Here is a 17,500-nt window from a genome sequence, read left to right on the forward strand (position 1 = left end):
AGCCTGGTGCAGGTCTACAATTTTGTTTCTGGTGTCCTTTGACAGCTCTTTGGTCTTGGCCATAGTGGAGTTTGGAGTGTGACTGTTTGAGGTTGTGGACAGGTGTCTTTTATACTGATAACAAGTTCAAACAGGTGCCATTAATACAGGTAACGAGTGGAGGACAGAGGAGCCTCTTAAAGACGAAGTTACAGGTCTGTGAGAGCCAGAAATCTTGCTTGTTTGTAGGTGACCAAATACTTATTTTCCACCACAATTTGCAAATAAATTCATTAAAAATCCTACAATGTGATTTTCTGGAATTTTTTTTCTCATTTTGTCTGTCATAGTTGACATGTACCTATGATGAAAATTACAGGCCTCTCTCATCTTTTTAAGTGGGAGAACTTGCACAATTGGTGGCTGACTAAATACTTTTTTCCCCCCACTGTATAAGCAGGGATAATAGAGCTGTATGTGTGTGTGTGTGCGTGTGTGTGTGTGTGTGTGTGTGTGTGTGTGTGTGTGAGTACGGGGCTAGGGGCGCCTAAAATAACAAATAACAAAAAACACAGGTCTGATCACTAACCCCTAACCTCTAACCTCTAACCTCTAACCCTCTGACCCGTAACCCTAAGCGGAGGGAACGTGAAAGCCAACCTTGGATGGTCCTCTTGAAGAAGGCCTTGCAGGCCTCGCAGGAGGCCACGCCGTAGTGGTACCCCGAGGCGATGTCGCCACACACCAGGCACAGCCGCTTGGGCATGGAGTTCAACATGTACTCGCACTTGATCTGTGAGTCCTCCCCGATGGTGCTGGAGCAGTCTTCGTAGCGCTTGGAGGCCCCGGCGGGGCCCAGGGGGCCGGCCCCAGGCCCGTACAGGGTGGGGGAGTCCAGGCCGTTCTGGTGGCCGTTCATGGTAGAGCTGTAGGAGCCACTGGCGTCACTGGAGCCCCCAGGGCTGTGGTGGTTGATGCTGTCTGCCAGGGAGGCGGGGCTGGAGGGCTCTGTCTTAATGTAGGACGGGCAGCTGGACTCTAGGTGGCGCTCTTTGCTGGACATTCTGCACAGGTGCCTGGATGGAGGGAGGGAGAGGGGGAGGGGGGATGGAGGGAGGTAGAGTGGGAGGGAGGAAGGGAGGGAGGTAGAGGGGTGAAGGAGGTAGAGAGGGAGGGCGGTAGAGGGGGAGGGAGGGAGGGACGTAGAGGGGTGAAGGAGGTAGAGAGGGAGGGCGGTAGAGGGGGAGGGAGGTAGAGGGGGAGGGAGGTAGAGGGGGAGGGAGGTAGAGAAGGAGGTAGGTAGAGGGAGGGAGGTAGATGGGGGAGGGAGGGAGGGAGGGAGGGAGGGAGGGAGGGAGGGAGGGAGGGAGGGAGGGAGGGAGGGAGGGAGGGAGGGAGGGAGGGAGGGAGGGAAGGAGGGCGGGCGGGAGGTAGAGGAGAAAGGAGGGAGGGAGGGATGGAGGGTGGGTGGAAGGAATTGAGGTTGGGAGGGAGGAGAGAGGAGAACATGTTGTTAAAGGTGAATTAATTGTAATAAAAAGGCTTGACAACATTTTACCAAATACTTTGCAAATAAAAATAAAATAGTTGTATTTTTATAGTGATATCATACTAAATTCTAACTTCTGGATTATTCTCAGGAAATTGTCAAAATTATAGCAGATGTTTTCCTAAATAAAACACCTGTAATCTAGATAGAATGTGTATGTGAGAGAAAGACAGAGAGACAGAGTGTGTGTGTGTGTGTGTTGAGTGAGGCCTGTGGAAGCGTCTCTAGCCTACTGCCATCAGTCACTCTCTAGTCAATAGCAACTTGTTCTACATGAGAGTAATCAGGAAGGAGGCACAACGCTGCTCAATCATGCCTGAGACAGCCACTCACAGCAAACAACACACACACACACACACACATATATGCACACAAGAAAGAAGGCAATCCACAGAAATACGAAACGCACACAAAACACATATCAGAGACAACACACACACTTAGGTGAGGAATCTGAAGGAAAATACTTGTTTTACCTCCACCTCTTCCAATACCATCAACCTATTTAGTGTTAACACCCCCTCACCTCCTTCACCCCACCCCTTCAGTTTCTAGGAGAGTACTGTTAATGTCAGCTGTAATTAATGGATATCTATTTCTTTACCTCTCTCTGTCTATCTCTTCGTATTTATCTCTCTCTCTCTCTGTCTTCCTCCATCTCAGTATCCCCCATCTCCCTCTCTCTCCCTCTCTCTCTTTCCCTCTCTCTCTATCTCTCTCTCTCTGAAAGGGAGGACACAATAGGGTTTTTTAATTAAAGAGGGATGCTACTAAACGAGTGCTCTAAAATCCAGTCATCTTGTAAAACACCTGACAGTACTGAGGCCTATAAACCAGACCTGGGAAGAGGGAGAGGGGGAGAAAGAGAGGGAGGGAGGGAGAGAGCGAGAGTGAGGGAGAGAGAGAGAGAGGTGAGGAGAGAAGGGGGGATAAAAATAATATTTCCCACAACGCTGTTTTCCTCAAGCTGATTGATCCTGAAAAACCTTCCCTTCACACACACACACACACACACACACACACACACACACACATACACACACGGGTGGCAGGTAGCCTAGCGGTTAGAGCATTGAGCTAGTTCAAATCCCAGAGCCGACAAGGAAAAAAATCTGTCCTTGAGAAAGGCACTTAACCCTCCAGGGTCATTGCAGACCCTGGCTGTGACCCCACTCTATGAGGGTGTCTCAGGGAGAGCGGGATTTGCAAAAAAACAGATTTCCACTTCACACGTGTATTAATACACACTTGTACATATAGGAAACATGTAAGCAACCAGCAAGTTATTATCACGCATGCACATACAGCTGTTCAACAACAAGAGAGAGCAAGAAGATAACTGACAAAAACAGCAACATTTTGGAAAAGCTTTCGGGAACGTTTTAGAAACATTTAGACTTCTTGGTGTCGCTTAACAACACAAGCCTTAGGATTTCCCAGAGGCAAAAACAACTCCCCTTCATAACTCTCTCTCTCTCTCTCTCTCTCTCTCTCTCTCTCTCTCTCTCTCTCTCTCTCTCTCTCTCTCTCTCTCTCTCTCTCTCTCTCTCTCTCTCTCTCTCTCTTTATCTCTCTCTCTCTCTCTCTCTCTCTCTCTCTCTCTCTCTCTCTCTCTCTCTCTCTCTCTCACTCTCTCTTTATCTCTTTCTCTCTCTCTCTCTCTCTCTCTCTTTTTCTCTCTCTCTCTCTCTTTATCTCTCCTCTCTCTCTCCTCTCTCTCTCTCTCTCTCTCTCTCTCTCCCCCCTCTCTCTCTTTCTCTCTCTCTCTCTCCCCTCTCTCTTTCTCTCTCTCTCTCTCTATCTCTCTCTTTCTCTCTCTCTCTCTCTCTTTCATGTCAATTCAATTCAATAGTCTTTATTGACATGGCAAGTAAAATTACTTACATTGTAAAAGTATAGATATAACAAAAATGGTGGGACCAACAGCAATAATAATAATAGTAGTAGTGGAAATGGGATTACCATTAACAGCAACTACAACAACAATATTAATGAGAATAACAATACATTAAAGCAATAGTAGTCGACCAATCTCAACATGACTGAGAAGATTACCATTACATGGCATGAAAGCCTAAACAAAACAGGAAATATTATTGACATTACATTACACTTTTCACTGGCTGTCCCTCAGGTTGTGTCAGGAGGACACATATTTGGCTGCCAAAATTGCACATTTTGGCTTTTCACCCAATAGATTTTGGATTTTTTCTTCCTCTATTATAGTTTAAAATTCTTTGTACTGAATGATAATTTTAGGGAAGAAAGATTCTCTTAGGTCTGAGTATTTTTCACAGTGTAATAGGAAATGCAGCTCTGTCTCTACCTCTCCCCGGGGGCAGAGTGAGCACAGCCTGTCCTCTCTGGGCAGCCAGGTTTGCCTGTGATGACCGGTCTCTATAGCCAGACTGTGCTCACTGAGTCTGTACCTAGTCATTGTTTTCCTCAGTTTTCTATCAGTCACAGTGGTCAGATAGTCTGCCACCATGTACTGTCTGTTTAGAGCCAAATAGCATTGAAGTTTACTTTGATTTTTTGTGGTGTCTTTCCAATAGGTGATATATTTTTCTTTTTGCTTTGTGATGATTTGGTTGGGCCAGATTTTCTGAGTGCTGTCCTGAAATCTATGAGGTTGGTTTTGGTTAGTGAACTGAGCCTCAGAACCAGCTGGCTGAGGGGACTCTTCTCTTGTTTCATCTCTTGACATAGTAGAGCTGTGTGATGGAATGTTTTGGGGTCACTTGTTTTTAGATGGTTGAAAAATTTGACGGCTCTTTTTTCTATCCGATTAAGGAGGGGGTATTGGCCCAATTCTGCTCTACATGCGTTATTTTGAGTTTTTCTTTGCACTTGCAATACAGTCTCGCAAAACTCTGCATGCAGTATTTCGATTGGATGTTTGTCCCATTTGTTAAATTCAGTATTAGAGAGCGGACCCCATACTTCGCTGCCATATAGAGCAATTGGTTCTATAACTGATTGGAACATTTTAATTTTAATATTCCTTTTAATGGCATAGAATTTCCTTCTTGCTTTGTCTCTCAGCTCATTCACAGCCATGTGAAAGCTACCTGTGTTGCTGATATTTAGTCCTAGATATGTGTAATTTTTGGTGTGTTCTAATAGAACTGTGTCCAAATAGAATTTATATTTGTCATCCTGTGGTCCTCTGTAGCTCAATTGGTAGAGCATGGCGCTTGTAACGCCAGGGTAGTGGGTTCGATACGTAAAAATGTATGCGCACATGACTGTAAGTCGCTTTGGATAAAAGCGTCTGCTAAATGGCATATTATTATTATATATATTATTATTATATATCCTGATTTCCTGACCTTTTTTGGAATATCATTATATTCGTTTTTTAGGGCCCAGGTCTGACAGAATCTGTGCAGATGATCTAGATGCTGCTGTAACCCCTCCTTAGTGGGAGACAGTAGCACCAGGTCATCTGCGTACAGCAGACACTTGATTTCAGTGTTGTGTAGGGTGAGACCAGGTGCTGCCGATTCTTGTAATGTTTTTGCCAATTCATTAATGTAGATGTTAAATAGTGTTGGACCTATTGGGCAGCCCGGTTTCACTCCACGTCCCTGAGAGAAGAAGTCTGTTTGCTTGTTGCCGATTATAATCGCAGATTTGTTTTTAGTGTACATTGATTTAATAACATCATATGTTTTCCCTCCAATACCACTTTCTATTAGTTTGTAAAAAAGACCTTTGTGCCAAATTGAATCAAATGCTTTCTTGAAGTCTACAAAACACGAGTAGATTTTGCCTTTGTTTTGGTTTACTTGTTTGTCAATTAGAGTGTGGAGGGTGTAAATGTGGTCTGTTGTACGATAATTTTGTACAAATCCAATCTGGCTTCTGCTTAGGACGTTGTGTTCATCAAGGAAATTATGTAGTCTGCTGTTTATGATCCTGCAGAGAATTTTCCCCATGTTGCTGTTAACGCAAATTCCTCTGTAATTATTTGGGTGAGATTTGTCTCCATTTTTATAAATTGGTGTGATCAATCCTTGGTTCCAAATATCGGGGAAAATACCTGCAGTTAGGATAATGTTGAAGAGTTTGAGTATAGCCAATTTGAATTTGTGGTCTGTATATTTGATCATTTCATTTAAAATACCATCAGCACCACAGGCCTTTTTGGGTTGGAGAGTGCAAAGTTTTTCCAATAATTATTGTTCTGTAATTGGGGTATCCACAGAATTCTGATAGTCTTTGACTGCTGATTCAAGGATTTGTAATTTTTCTTGTATATCTTGTTGTTCTGGGCTCTTTCTCATATTGCTGTAGAGGTTTGCAAAGTGATTTCTCCACATATCCCCATTTTGGATAGCCAATTCCTCATGAGATTTGTTTAATTTATTCAAATTCTCCCAGAAGTGGTTTGATTCTATGGATTCCTCAATCACATCCAGCTGATTTCTAATGTGCTGTTCTTTTTTTGTTCTTAGGGTGTGTTTGTATTGCTTCAGTGTTTCCCCATATTGAAGGCGTATATTTTTGTTGTCTGGGTCTCTGTGTTTTTGATTAGATATATTTCTCAATGACTTTCTTAGATTTTTGCAATCATTATCAAACCATTTCTCATGATCTATTCTTTTTGGTTTGCTCTTATGTTTCTTAAGATTAGCCAAGGAGGCTAATTTGTGAAATATAAAGTTTATGTTCCAAACGGTGAAATTTACACCTTCATTGCTGTAGGAGAATGTTAAGGCTAAAAAGTTGTCCAGGAGAGATTGTATTTTTTGGCTACTAATTGCTTTTTGGTAGATTTCTGTACTGTTTGCACTCCATCTATAGGTCTGTTTAGTACCATGTAATTTATTGGGCCGTGATGCTTCATGGTTGAGTTCTGTTCTTCTCAGATACACTGTGATTTTACTGTGGTCTGAGAGAGGTGTTAGTGGGCTGACTGTGAAGGCTCTGAGAGACTCTGGGTTGAGGTCGGTGATGAAGTAGTCTACAGTACTGCTGCCAAGGGATGAGCTGTAGGTGTACCTACCAAATGAGTCCCCTCTTAGCCTACCATTGACTATGTACAGACCCAGTGTTCGACAGAGCATCAGGAGCTGTACTCCATTTTTGTTTTTCACTTTGTCATAGTTGTTTCTGGGAAGGTATGTGGGGAGGGAAAGGTTGTTGCTTCCCGGTAGGTGTTTGTCCCCATGACTGTTAATAGTGTCTAGTTCTTCTGCTGTTCTAGCATTCAGGTCTCCACAGACTATCACATTGCCTTGGGCCTGAAAGTGACTAATCTCCCCCTCTAGAAAGGAGAAACTCTCTTCATTGAAGTAGGGTGACTCTGAGGGGGGAATGTATGTGGCACAGAGGAAGACGTTTTTATCTGTTAAGATAGCCTCCTTGTTGATTTTTAGCCAGATAAAGAATTCTCCTATTTTGATCAATTCGATTGAATTGTTTTGAATTTAATTGAACTCTCTCTCTCTCTCTCTCTCTCTCTCTCTCTCTCTCTCTCTCTCTCTCTCTCTCTCTCTCTCTCTCTCTCTCTCTCTCTCTCTCTCTCTCTCTCTCTCTCTCTCTCTCTCTCTCTCTCTCTCTCTCTCTCTCTCTCTCTCTCTCTCTCTCTTTCTCTCTCTCTCTCTCTCTCTCCCCCCATCTCTATCTCTCTCTCCTCTCTCTCTCTCCTCAGGTCTTGAAATTGAAATTCTACGACTATTAATGGCAGGCTATAATATTCACAACTATGTATAAATTCAATTGTCAGATGGGGGCGCTTATTCCGAGCCCCACTTGAATCTAAATATAGATGCAGTAAAATTCCCATTAGCCGCGAGAGGGATGGGATTCCTGGGCCTATATTTTAGAAGAAAAGAAAGCCTTTCTGACAGAGAAGAGACCATTTGAGAGGAACTTATTGTATCTGTTTTCGGCACGCGAGGCAGCCCCAATCCCTGGGAGGGCTATTAAGAGGAGAGTTTAAGTGTGAAAAGAGCTCAGATTTAGTTGCTGCTTATTAATGGCAACAATAACTGTCAGGAAATAGGACATGTGTAGTACTGAGTGAGAGAGAAGATTAAGAAATCACAGACAGACAGGCAGACGGACAGACGGACAGAGAGAATGAGAGCGAGAGAGAGAGAGAGAGAGAGAGAGGAGAGAGAGAGAGAGAGAGAGAGAGAGAGAGAGAGAGAGAGAGAGAGAGAGAGAGCAGCAACTAAATCTGAGTACGGTTTTCAATACTGGAACAAAATACAAATACAAATTGGGGGGGTGTGCTACGCCACAGCTTATAACTAACTATACGTTAAGTAGAACTATAAGAAATCTAAGATGTGTCAAATAAATGATATCAAGCTCAAGGCTCCAGCTATGCATTTGGTTTTCTAACTTGCTAGCTAAGTGGCTAGATGTCAAGATCAAACTTCTTGGTTACAGCAGAGACATTCAATCCCCTCCTGGATTAAGATCCCTGTTGCCTAAAATTGTTTTGTGCGTCCCCCCAAAAAATTAATAATAAAACAATATACAGTGGGGAGAACAAGTATTTGATACACTGCCGATTTTGCAGGTTTTCCTACTTACAAAGCATGTAGAGGTCTGTAATTTTTTATCATAGGTACACTTCAACTGTGAGAGATGGAATCTAAAACAAAAATCCAGAAAATCACATTGTATGATTTTTAAGTAATTCATTTGCATTTTATTGCATGACATAAGTATTTGATACATAAGAAAAGCAGAACTTAATATTTGGTACAGAAACCTTTGTTTGCAATTACAGAGATCATACGTTTCCTGTAGGTCTTGACCAGGTTTGCACACACTGCAGCAGGGATTTTGGCCCACTCCTCCATACAGACCTTCTCCAGATCCTTCAGGTTTCGGGGCTGTCGCTGGGCAATACGGACTTTCAGCTCCCACCAAAGATGTTCTATTGGGTTCAGGTCTGGAGATTGGCTAGGCCACTCCAGGACCTTGAGATGCTTCTTATGGAGCCACTCCTTAGTTGCCCTGGCTGTGGGTTTCGGGTCGTTGTCATGCTGGAAGACCCATCCACGACCCATCTTCAATGCTCTTACTGAGGGAAGGAGGTTGTTGGTCAAGATCTCGCGTTACATGGCCCCATCCATCCTCCCCTCAATACGGTGCAGTCGTCCTGTCCCCTTTGCAGAAAAGCATCCCCAAAGAATGATGTTTCCACCTCCATGCTTCACGGTTGGGATGGTGTTCTTGGGGTTGTACTCATCCTTCTTCTTCCTCCCAACACGGCGAGTGGAGTTTAGACCAAAAAGCTCTATTTTGTCTCATCAGACCAGATGACCTTCTCCCATTCCTCCTCTGGATCATCCAGATGGTCATTGGCAAACTTCAGACGGGCCTGGACATGCGCTTGCTTGAGCAGGGGGACCTTGCGTGCGCTGCAGGATTTTAATCCATGACGCCGAAGTGTGTTACTAATGGTTTTCTTTGAGACTGTGGTCCCAGCTCTCTTCAGGTCATTGACCAGGTCCGTGTAGTTCTGGGCTGATCCCTCACCTTCCTCATGATCATTGATGCCCCACGAGGTGAGATCTTGCATGGAGCCCCAGACCGAGGGTGATTGACCGTCATCTTGAACTTCTTCCATTTTCTAATAATTGCGCCAACAGTTGTTGCCTTCTCACCAAGCTGCTTGCCTATTGTCCTGTAGCCCATCCCAGCCTTGTGCAGGTCTACAATTTTATCCCTGATGTCATTACACAGCTGTCTGGTCTTGGCCATTGTGGAGAGGTTGGAGTCTGTTTGATTGAGTGTGTGGACAGGTGTCTTTTATACAGGTAACGAGTTCAAACAGGTGCAGTTAATACAGGTAATGAGTGGAGAACAGGAGGGCTTCTTAAAGAAAAACGAACAGGTCTGTGAGAGCCGGAATTCTTACTGGTTGGTAGGTGATCAAATACTTATGTCATGCAATAAAATGCATATTAATTACTTTAAAATTATACAATGTGATTTTCTGGATTTTTGTTTTAGATGTTGTCTCTCACAGTTGAAGTGTACCTATGAAAAAAATTACAGACCTCTACATGCTTTGTAAGTAGGAAAACCGGCAAAATCGGCAGTGTATCAAATACTTGTTCTCCCCACTGTATATATATATACACACATACACATACACATACACATACACATACACATACACATACACATGCATATACAAATACATATATATATATATATATATATATATACACATATATATACACATATACACACATACACACACACACACATACAGTGGGGGAAAAAAGTATTTAGTCAGCCACCAATTGTGCAAGTTCTCCCACTTAAAAAGATGAGAGAGGCCTGTAATTTTCATCATAGGTACACGTCAACTATGACAGACAAATTGAGATTTTTTTTCCAGAAGATCACATTGTAGGATTTTTTATGAATTTATTTGCAAATTATGGTGGAAAATAAGTATTTGGTCACCTACAAACAAGCAAGATTTCTGGCTCTCACAGACCTGTAACTTCGTCTTTAAAAGGCTCCTCTGTCCTCCACTCGTTACCTGTATTAATGGCACCTGTTTGAACTTGTTATCAGTATAAAAGACACCTGTCCACAACCTCAAACAGTCACACTCCAAACTCCACTATGGCCAAGACCAAAGAGCTGTCAAAGGACACCAGAAACAAAATTGTAGACCTGCACCAGGCTGAGAAGACTGAATCTGCAATAGGTAAGCAGCTTGGTTTGAAGAAATCAACTGTGGGAGCAATTATTAGGAAATGGAAGACATACAAGACCACTGATAATCTCCCTCGATCTGGGGCTCCACGCAAGATCTCACCCCGTGGGGTCAAAATGATCACAAGAACGGTGAGCAAAAATCCCAGAACCACACGGGGGGACCTAGTGAATGACCTGCAGAGAGCTGGGACCAAAGTAACAAAGCCTACCATCAGTAACACACTACGCCACCAGGGACTCAAATCCTGCAGTGCCAGACGTGTCCCCCTGCTTAAGCCAGTACATGTCCAGGCCCGTCTGATGTTTGCTAGAGTGCATTTGGATGATCCAGAAGAGGATTGGGAGAATGTCATATGGTCAGATGAAACCAAAATATAACTTTTTGATAAAAACTCAACTCGTCGTGTTTGGAGGACAAAGAATGCTGAGTTGCATCCAAAGAACACCATACCTACTGTGAAGCATGGGGGTGGAAACATCATGCTTTGGGGCTGTTTTTCTGGATTTTTGTTTTAGATTTCGTCTCTCACAGTTGAAGTGTACATATGATAAAAATTACAGACCTCTACATGCTTTGTAAGTAGGAAAACCTGCAAAATTGGCAGTGTATCAAATACTTGTTCTCCCCACTTTATATATATATATATCCACATTTTATAGTGCCACTTGTGTGCACATTCGGTAATACCGTATACCCCGGTATGGTACAGAAACGGTATGACGGTATGAACATTTGGATACGGCCCAACCCTATTAGATGGGAGTCATATTAGAAGGAAGTCATATTAGAAGGAAGTCCTATTAGAAGGAAGTCATATTAGAAGGAAGTCATATTAGAAGGAAATCCTATTAGAAGGAAGTCCTATTAGAAGGAAGTCATATTAGAAGGAAGTTCTATTAGGAAGTCATATTAGAAGGAAGTCCTATTAGGAAGTCCTATTAGAAGGAAGTCATATTAGAAGGATGTCCTATTAGGAAGTCATATTAGAAGGAATTCCTATTAGGAAGTCATATTAGAAGGAAGTCCTATTAGAAGGTAGTCATATTAGAAGGAAGTCATATTAGAAGGAAGTCATATTAGAAGGCATCATGATCATTAGACAAATTGATCTGAGGCAAATGTATCAGCAGCAGCACATGCTCAAGTCTCTGTTTTTATCTGGGTGCCAGGTATCGTGTGTGCCGTGTGTGTGCATGTGTGCCGTGTGTGTGAGCCAGGTGCTGTTGGGTGGACACACATTAATCACAGCGTTGGAGACAAATTAACGACTGGCTGTCCGTGACGATGATGTTTTGACAAAAGAGAGGATAGAAACAGAGCGAGAGAAAGGAAAGAGAACGAGAGAGAAAAAAGGGACATTGAAATAGAGAGATAATGAAATGATCAGGAAGCTAAGCAAACTAAAAATAAAAAATAAAAAAATAAATTGTTTATATTTGAGTGACAGGACTAAATATAATTGTCTTTTTTCTCTTTCTTTGACGCGGTGAAACCTCCCTCTGTGTTCAGCTCAGTTCAAAGCCAGAAGGCCGCTGTGTTAAAATCAACGATAAATAGATATTTAATCATCAGCAGATCAAAGCACTTTCATATCTCCCTGCAACAACAAAGGCCTAACCAGCCCCCTGATACTCAGCCTGACGCCTCTGCTAGCTTCTCTGTTTAACACACGTCTGATATAAAGCACAAACAATCTCCATCAACGGAAAAAAAGACGCTGTTTCTCACTTCGACATCATATATTCAACACCTCCGTCTACCTGCCTTTTACTAAAGGTTACGCCTCCGAGGGGTACACAAAACAAACAGATTACCCACTTTCATTCCCTCTTTTTTTCCTCTGCTCTCTCTGTCATTTTCTCTTTATCTCTGTCTTTTTTCTGGGTTTGCTGAAGCGAGGCGTGGTGAAATCAACAGGAGACCAGTAGTGGGTGTGTGTGTGTGTGTGTGTGTGTGTGTGTGTGTGTGTGTGATGTTGGTGGACCACTCTGCCATGACAAGGTGTCATTAGAACAGGGCCACTGATTCACTGTTCTGACAGCTGCTAGGACAAACATGCAATCATTGTATTAGAGGCAGTCACCGAGGGGGGCAGCAATACACCTACCACTCTCTATCTCTCTCTTTATATGTCTCTCCTCTCCTTTGTTTGTTTCTTTCTCTATATTTTCTCCACTGTTTTCCTTTTTCTCTCTCCTTTTGTCTTAGTCTTGTTCCATATTTCTATAGGTAGAAATCCTTTCATCAGAGCCATGCATTGTGTCTCCTCTCCACACAGATAAGGAAACAAAGTCCAATAAGCAACAACAAAAAAGCTTTCACATTTCTATCTAGATAGGGCCAAAGCTGGGAAAAGCATTTACATTTCTATAGTTATATGAATAGGATGATTTCATCACAAAACTCAACTGCTTTTTTTCCTTAAGTAATTGTTTATCCCTCTTTCTGCTACTAACCTAATTCTACTGTTTCTTTAGCTGCATTGAACCGCAGTCAGTTTGTTAGTTCTGAACATCAATCAGGGGGAGCAGTTTGCTCTTCTGAAGAATTATGGGTAAGAAACACTGGCTTCCTGTTCTGGTGAATTATGGGTAAATGGCCTCTGGTTCCTCGCTGGGCCTGGTGTGTTTGTGTGTGTGTGTGTTTGTGTATATGTGCCTGTGCCTGTGGGCGTGTGTGTGTGTGCGCGCGAGTCCACGCATGTGTGTGTGTGTATCCTGGTGGGTGGATGATTACAGTTGTTTCTGTCTGAGGAGGATTAATACATAATAAAAGAAGAGCCAGTGGATGTAAATCGTCTCCCGGCGTGGCAGGAGCGATCAATTGTTATAACATTACAGGCTGGGAAAGTAGTCATTCAGTCTATCGGCTGCAGAATAAACCCACTGATTACATGCAATCAATGTGATAATGGCAAAAACACATTTGGCCAATGAGCCACACGGCCGTAAAGCCGTCTCTTCGAGGCTCACGCTACACTAGGCAAGCTAACAGAGGGGACCGGAATAAATGCGACATATACTGTTAAAGCGCTAGGTGGGACAGGCTAGCAGTGGGGACGGTAATGATTGTGACACACGTCGGAGGCTTGTGGTTCCTAACCTGTCTTAGATCAAACAAGGACTATCTCCAGGGTATAAATCCAGCTGTGGCAATTTATATAACACTATTGATTTACCATTATGTTATTTAGATAAATGTATTATATCCTTTCCTTGCTATTTCATTTCCACTACATCCATTTTTCATAATAAATTAAATTGTATTTTATTTCTAACCAAATAACACTAGGCTTGGCAATTCTGAAAATACATAATATGAAATTATTAGGATTTATATGGCACAAATATCAATAAATATATACATTATTTTGGTGTCATATTTCTATAATGAATGTACCTACTTAGAAAGAATAGTTTACAAATGTCCACTACAATACAAATGTCAATGTGAATGATAAATGTCGTTATTTCAGCTGACGTGATGTTGTTGAACAGGTGTGTGTGTATAATGAGACCAAATATGAGCGAAGCATGGTCTTTTTCAATGCTGTATAGAAGACAGGCCTGTCAAGGTGGGCCGATCCTCAACAGATATGGCTCTGTGTGTGCGGTGTGTGTGTGTGTGTGTGTGTGTGTGTGTGTGTGTGTGTGTGTGTGTGTATATGTGTGGCTATGTGTGTGTGTGTATGTATGTATGTGTGGCTATGTGTGTGTGTGTGTTACTACCTATTCTGTGTGTGACAGCCCTTTCTCTCTCTCTCTCTCTCTCTCTCACTCTCTCAGATGATTTAGGGCATTTTGCTGCAGAGTCTGTACTGATAAGTGTGCTTCTGTAATACTCTATCTCTACCACGTCAGTGTGTGTGTGTGTCTGTGTGTGTGTGTGTCTGTGTGTGTGTGTTCTGTTTTAACCCTGTAACCAGGCGGAATGAACCCTGTATCCATAAAGAATGAATGGCTCAAAAATCGACGTTCATCCAATTACGTCAAATCCCGAAGTGAAACTACGAGATCAGGTTGAAAAGAGAGAGAGCAGTGATGTAAGAGCAGCTCTTACCAACTCACCTTAACACAACACCACACAAGACAATATTCTCACAATGGCCACTGTTCTCTCAGCTCTGTCTGTAAATAAAAATTTTTTCCCTGTATAGAAACACTCAATGTAAAGTGTGCACTGCTTGCTTTGCTTCTAGCCGTGGTTTGGTGTGTGAGTGGATAAGCAGTGTTACCTGGGAACATTAGGGGTGCAGAGACGCCTCAAAACATTCACTGACACACACACACACTCGCTGACACAAACTCTGTGGCTGACACACACACACACACTCTGGCTGACACACACTGTCGTGCCGGGATGGGTTCAGAGTAAATAAGCTTAGCTGTTTTTCAATAAGCAGCAATACTCCTAAACTACAGGACTACGCTGTCAGAGCTAAAGCGCTCATCTGTTTAACTCTCTCACATACATACATACACACACACACACACACACACACACACACACACACACACACACACACACACACACACACACACACACACACACACGTTCAAATAAGGATGAACCAGACGTGGAATCAAATGAAATTGCTGAAAAAACTTGTGCGGATTAAAAAACACATCTTATTAAACAAATGCTAAAAGAGGATTTTACTCTGAGAAATATGACAGGGCTACGAGATGTGAAATGGGAGGATAGGATGGAGGGAGAGGGAGTGTGCAGGCAGTAATATGGCGTTGGTTGTGTCTGTCGTTGGGGCGTTGGGGCAGTGGTTTGGGGTGAGAAGCAGAGCGGAGCGGGCCCAGGCCGGCCGCGCCTTTAACCAGATCAGATTGGGGAAATTGGCTGTCAGGACGGGATTGTCGTGATTTATACCCGTCCATCAAGAAGAGAGGGAATGCTGCAAGCTGCTCCCACTAGGCCCCTCCCTCCCTCCCGCCCTCCCTCCCTCCCACCCTCCACCCTTCCCCTCGCCTCGCTACGCTCGCAAAGCATCTTACACCCTTAACGCCACCATCTGCTACCAAATCTAATTCACATTCCACCATAATCAGGTTTACCCTGTAATGCCCACTCCACCTCTCTCTCTCTCGCTCTCTTTCTCTGTCTGTCTGCCTGTCTCCCTTTCTACCTTTACTCTAGCCCTTCCACTTCCTACCTCTCTCACTTTCTCCTTCTCTTTCTTTCTTTTACACTATCTGTCTTCATAAATGCATGTCTTTCTCACTGTCTGTGGTATGTGTGTGTATGTGAACGTGTCTGTTTGTAACTACATATTTTTCATTGTTATACTAAATACATTCATCCCACACAGCAGAGTATAGATGCGGTAAAGAGGTCAATGGAACTCGACCCAAACAATGGAAATGCAATGGAAACGCGTAGGGGAAAGATCCAGCCATAGATGTGGTAAAGGAGTCAATGGAACGCAGACTTTCCATTGACCAGATTGGTGCACATTCAACAAATTTGATCTAACAAAGTGGACATTCGTCAAATCAGTCATGATTTATTTATATTATTATTATCATTGTAACAGGCCCATAGTGTGGTTACTTCAGTCCATTTTGGATATATTTAGCTGTTTTCGCTGCATAATATATAGAAGTTGTCCCTTTTCAGGTTTAGAAGAAGTGACTGCTAAATGCTAACTCCCGTTTGTATAAGCTAGTTAGCATAGCTAGCATACAGTGGTGGTCAAAGTTGTTTTTAACTGTAATGCAGTTGATTGGTAACAACACAATTTTAGTCATTTAGCAGACGCTCTTATCCAGAGCGACTTACAGTTAATGAGTGCTTACGTTTTTCATACTGGCCCCGCGTGGGAATCGAACCCACAACCCTGGCGTTGCAAGCGCCATGCTCTACCAATTGAGCTACAGGAGGCCTATTGAGCTACAGGATATATCAATGACGTGAACATGTGTTGGGGTTGACATCCATACAAGCATTTCTACCTCAACATGGTGTGAAATACACATATAAACAATAGCCTAAATGTAGGATAGTTTTGCTGGGGGGCAATGAGGAGACTCGGGATCTTTCCCTCACGGCCCTTTCCCCCACGTGTTTCCATGGCAATTCCATTGTTTTGGTCGAGTTTGATTGACCTCTTTACCGCATCTATCTCCTCATTGCTCCCCAGCAACATTAGACTACATTTAGGCTGTTGTTTATATGTGTATTTCACACCATGTTGAGGTAAAAATCAGAGTATAATGGTTGCATGGATGTAAACCAGTGGTGGTCGGTGACATTTAAGATGAGGGAGGATATATATTTTTTTATGAGCATGGTCTTATTTATATTACAGCATATTGGATGACTGTCATTCATACCCAGCTCAATGTAACATTGATAGGTTTAGGCTACTACATGATACTCTCCCGAGTGGCGCAGTGGTCTAAGGTGCTGCATCGCAGTGCTAGCTGTGCCACTAGAGATCCTGGTTCGAATCCAGGCTCTGTCGTAGCCGGCCGCGAACGGGAGACCCATGGGGCGGTGCACAAGTCGTCCAGGGTAGGGGAGGGAATGGCCGGCAGGGATGTAGCTCAGTTGGTAGAGCATGGCGTTTGCAACGCCAGGGTTGTGGGTTTGATTCCCAAGGGGGGCCAGTATGAAAAATAAACTAACTGTAAGTCGCTCTGGATAAGAGCGTCTGCTAAATGACTGTAAACGTATACTCAAATTTCACCTATACCCATCATGAGGTTATTACAACCTAGCCTATGAATGAAAGTTTCCAACGAAGGTACACAGGTCGAGAGACAAATTTGAGTACTCAAGGTGACAGACAGTGACACATTCAATACCGCCTTGCACATTCTTGCCTGCATCTAACTGATCTTGGGTGTAATCATTAGTCCGAGAGTTTCTATTGGACAAATTCAGGTATGTTTATCCCCGTTTGCTTCCGCATAAGAAAAGTTTTTCAACAGAATCGGCGGAATGAATACACCCCTAATCACACGCAAACACAGTTCAATTTTCATAGCAGCCACATACAAACAGCATGATCATTTTGCTTGTTGTAGAATTCCTTCTCACATCTACGTACTCTCCTCCTCTCACCTTTTCCCTTCGCTTGTGGACTTCAATGCACAACACATCAACTGTCTGTGACCAGGCGAAAAAACCTTTCCAAGCCAAACCTTCATATCATGACCGCTAACCGCTACACACAGCCTACCTATATTGTCGTAGCTACTAGAACTGACGTGTTAGTTAACTCACTACAATCATGCAGTACAGTGTAGGCT

At 43.1% G+C, this 17,500-nt stretch overlaps 1 protein-coding gene across 4 annotated transcripts in view; it reads right to left on the reverse strand.

Moving 5' to 3' along the window:
• Window positions 1–17,500, reverse strand: part of LOC121539761 (estrogen-related receptor gamma) — a 246,252-nt gene that overhangs the window by 57,332 nt on the left and 171,420 nt on the right. For all 4 annotated transcript variants that reach the window (XM_045207464.1, XM_045207462.1, XM_045207461.1 and 1 more), the window contains exon 3: window positions 640–1,055. In XM_045207464.1, coding sequence (XP_045063399.1) covers window positions 640–1,055 — 416 coding nt within the window. The remainder of the gene's footprint in view (window positions 1–639; window positions 1,056–17,500) is intronic.

This window comes from Coregonus clupeaformis, chromosome 25 (genome assembly GCF_020615455.1).
Source record: "Coregonus clupeaformis isolate EN_2021a chromosome 25, ASM2061545v1, whole genome shotgun sequence".
NCBI lineage: Eukaryota > Metazoa > Chordata > Actinopteri > Salmoniformes > Salmonidae > Coregonus > Coregonus clupeaformis.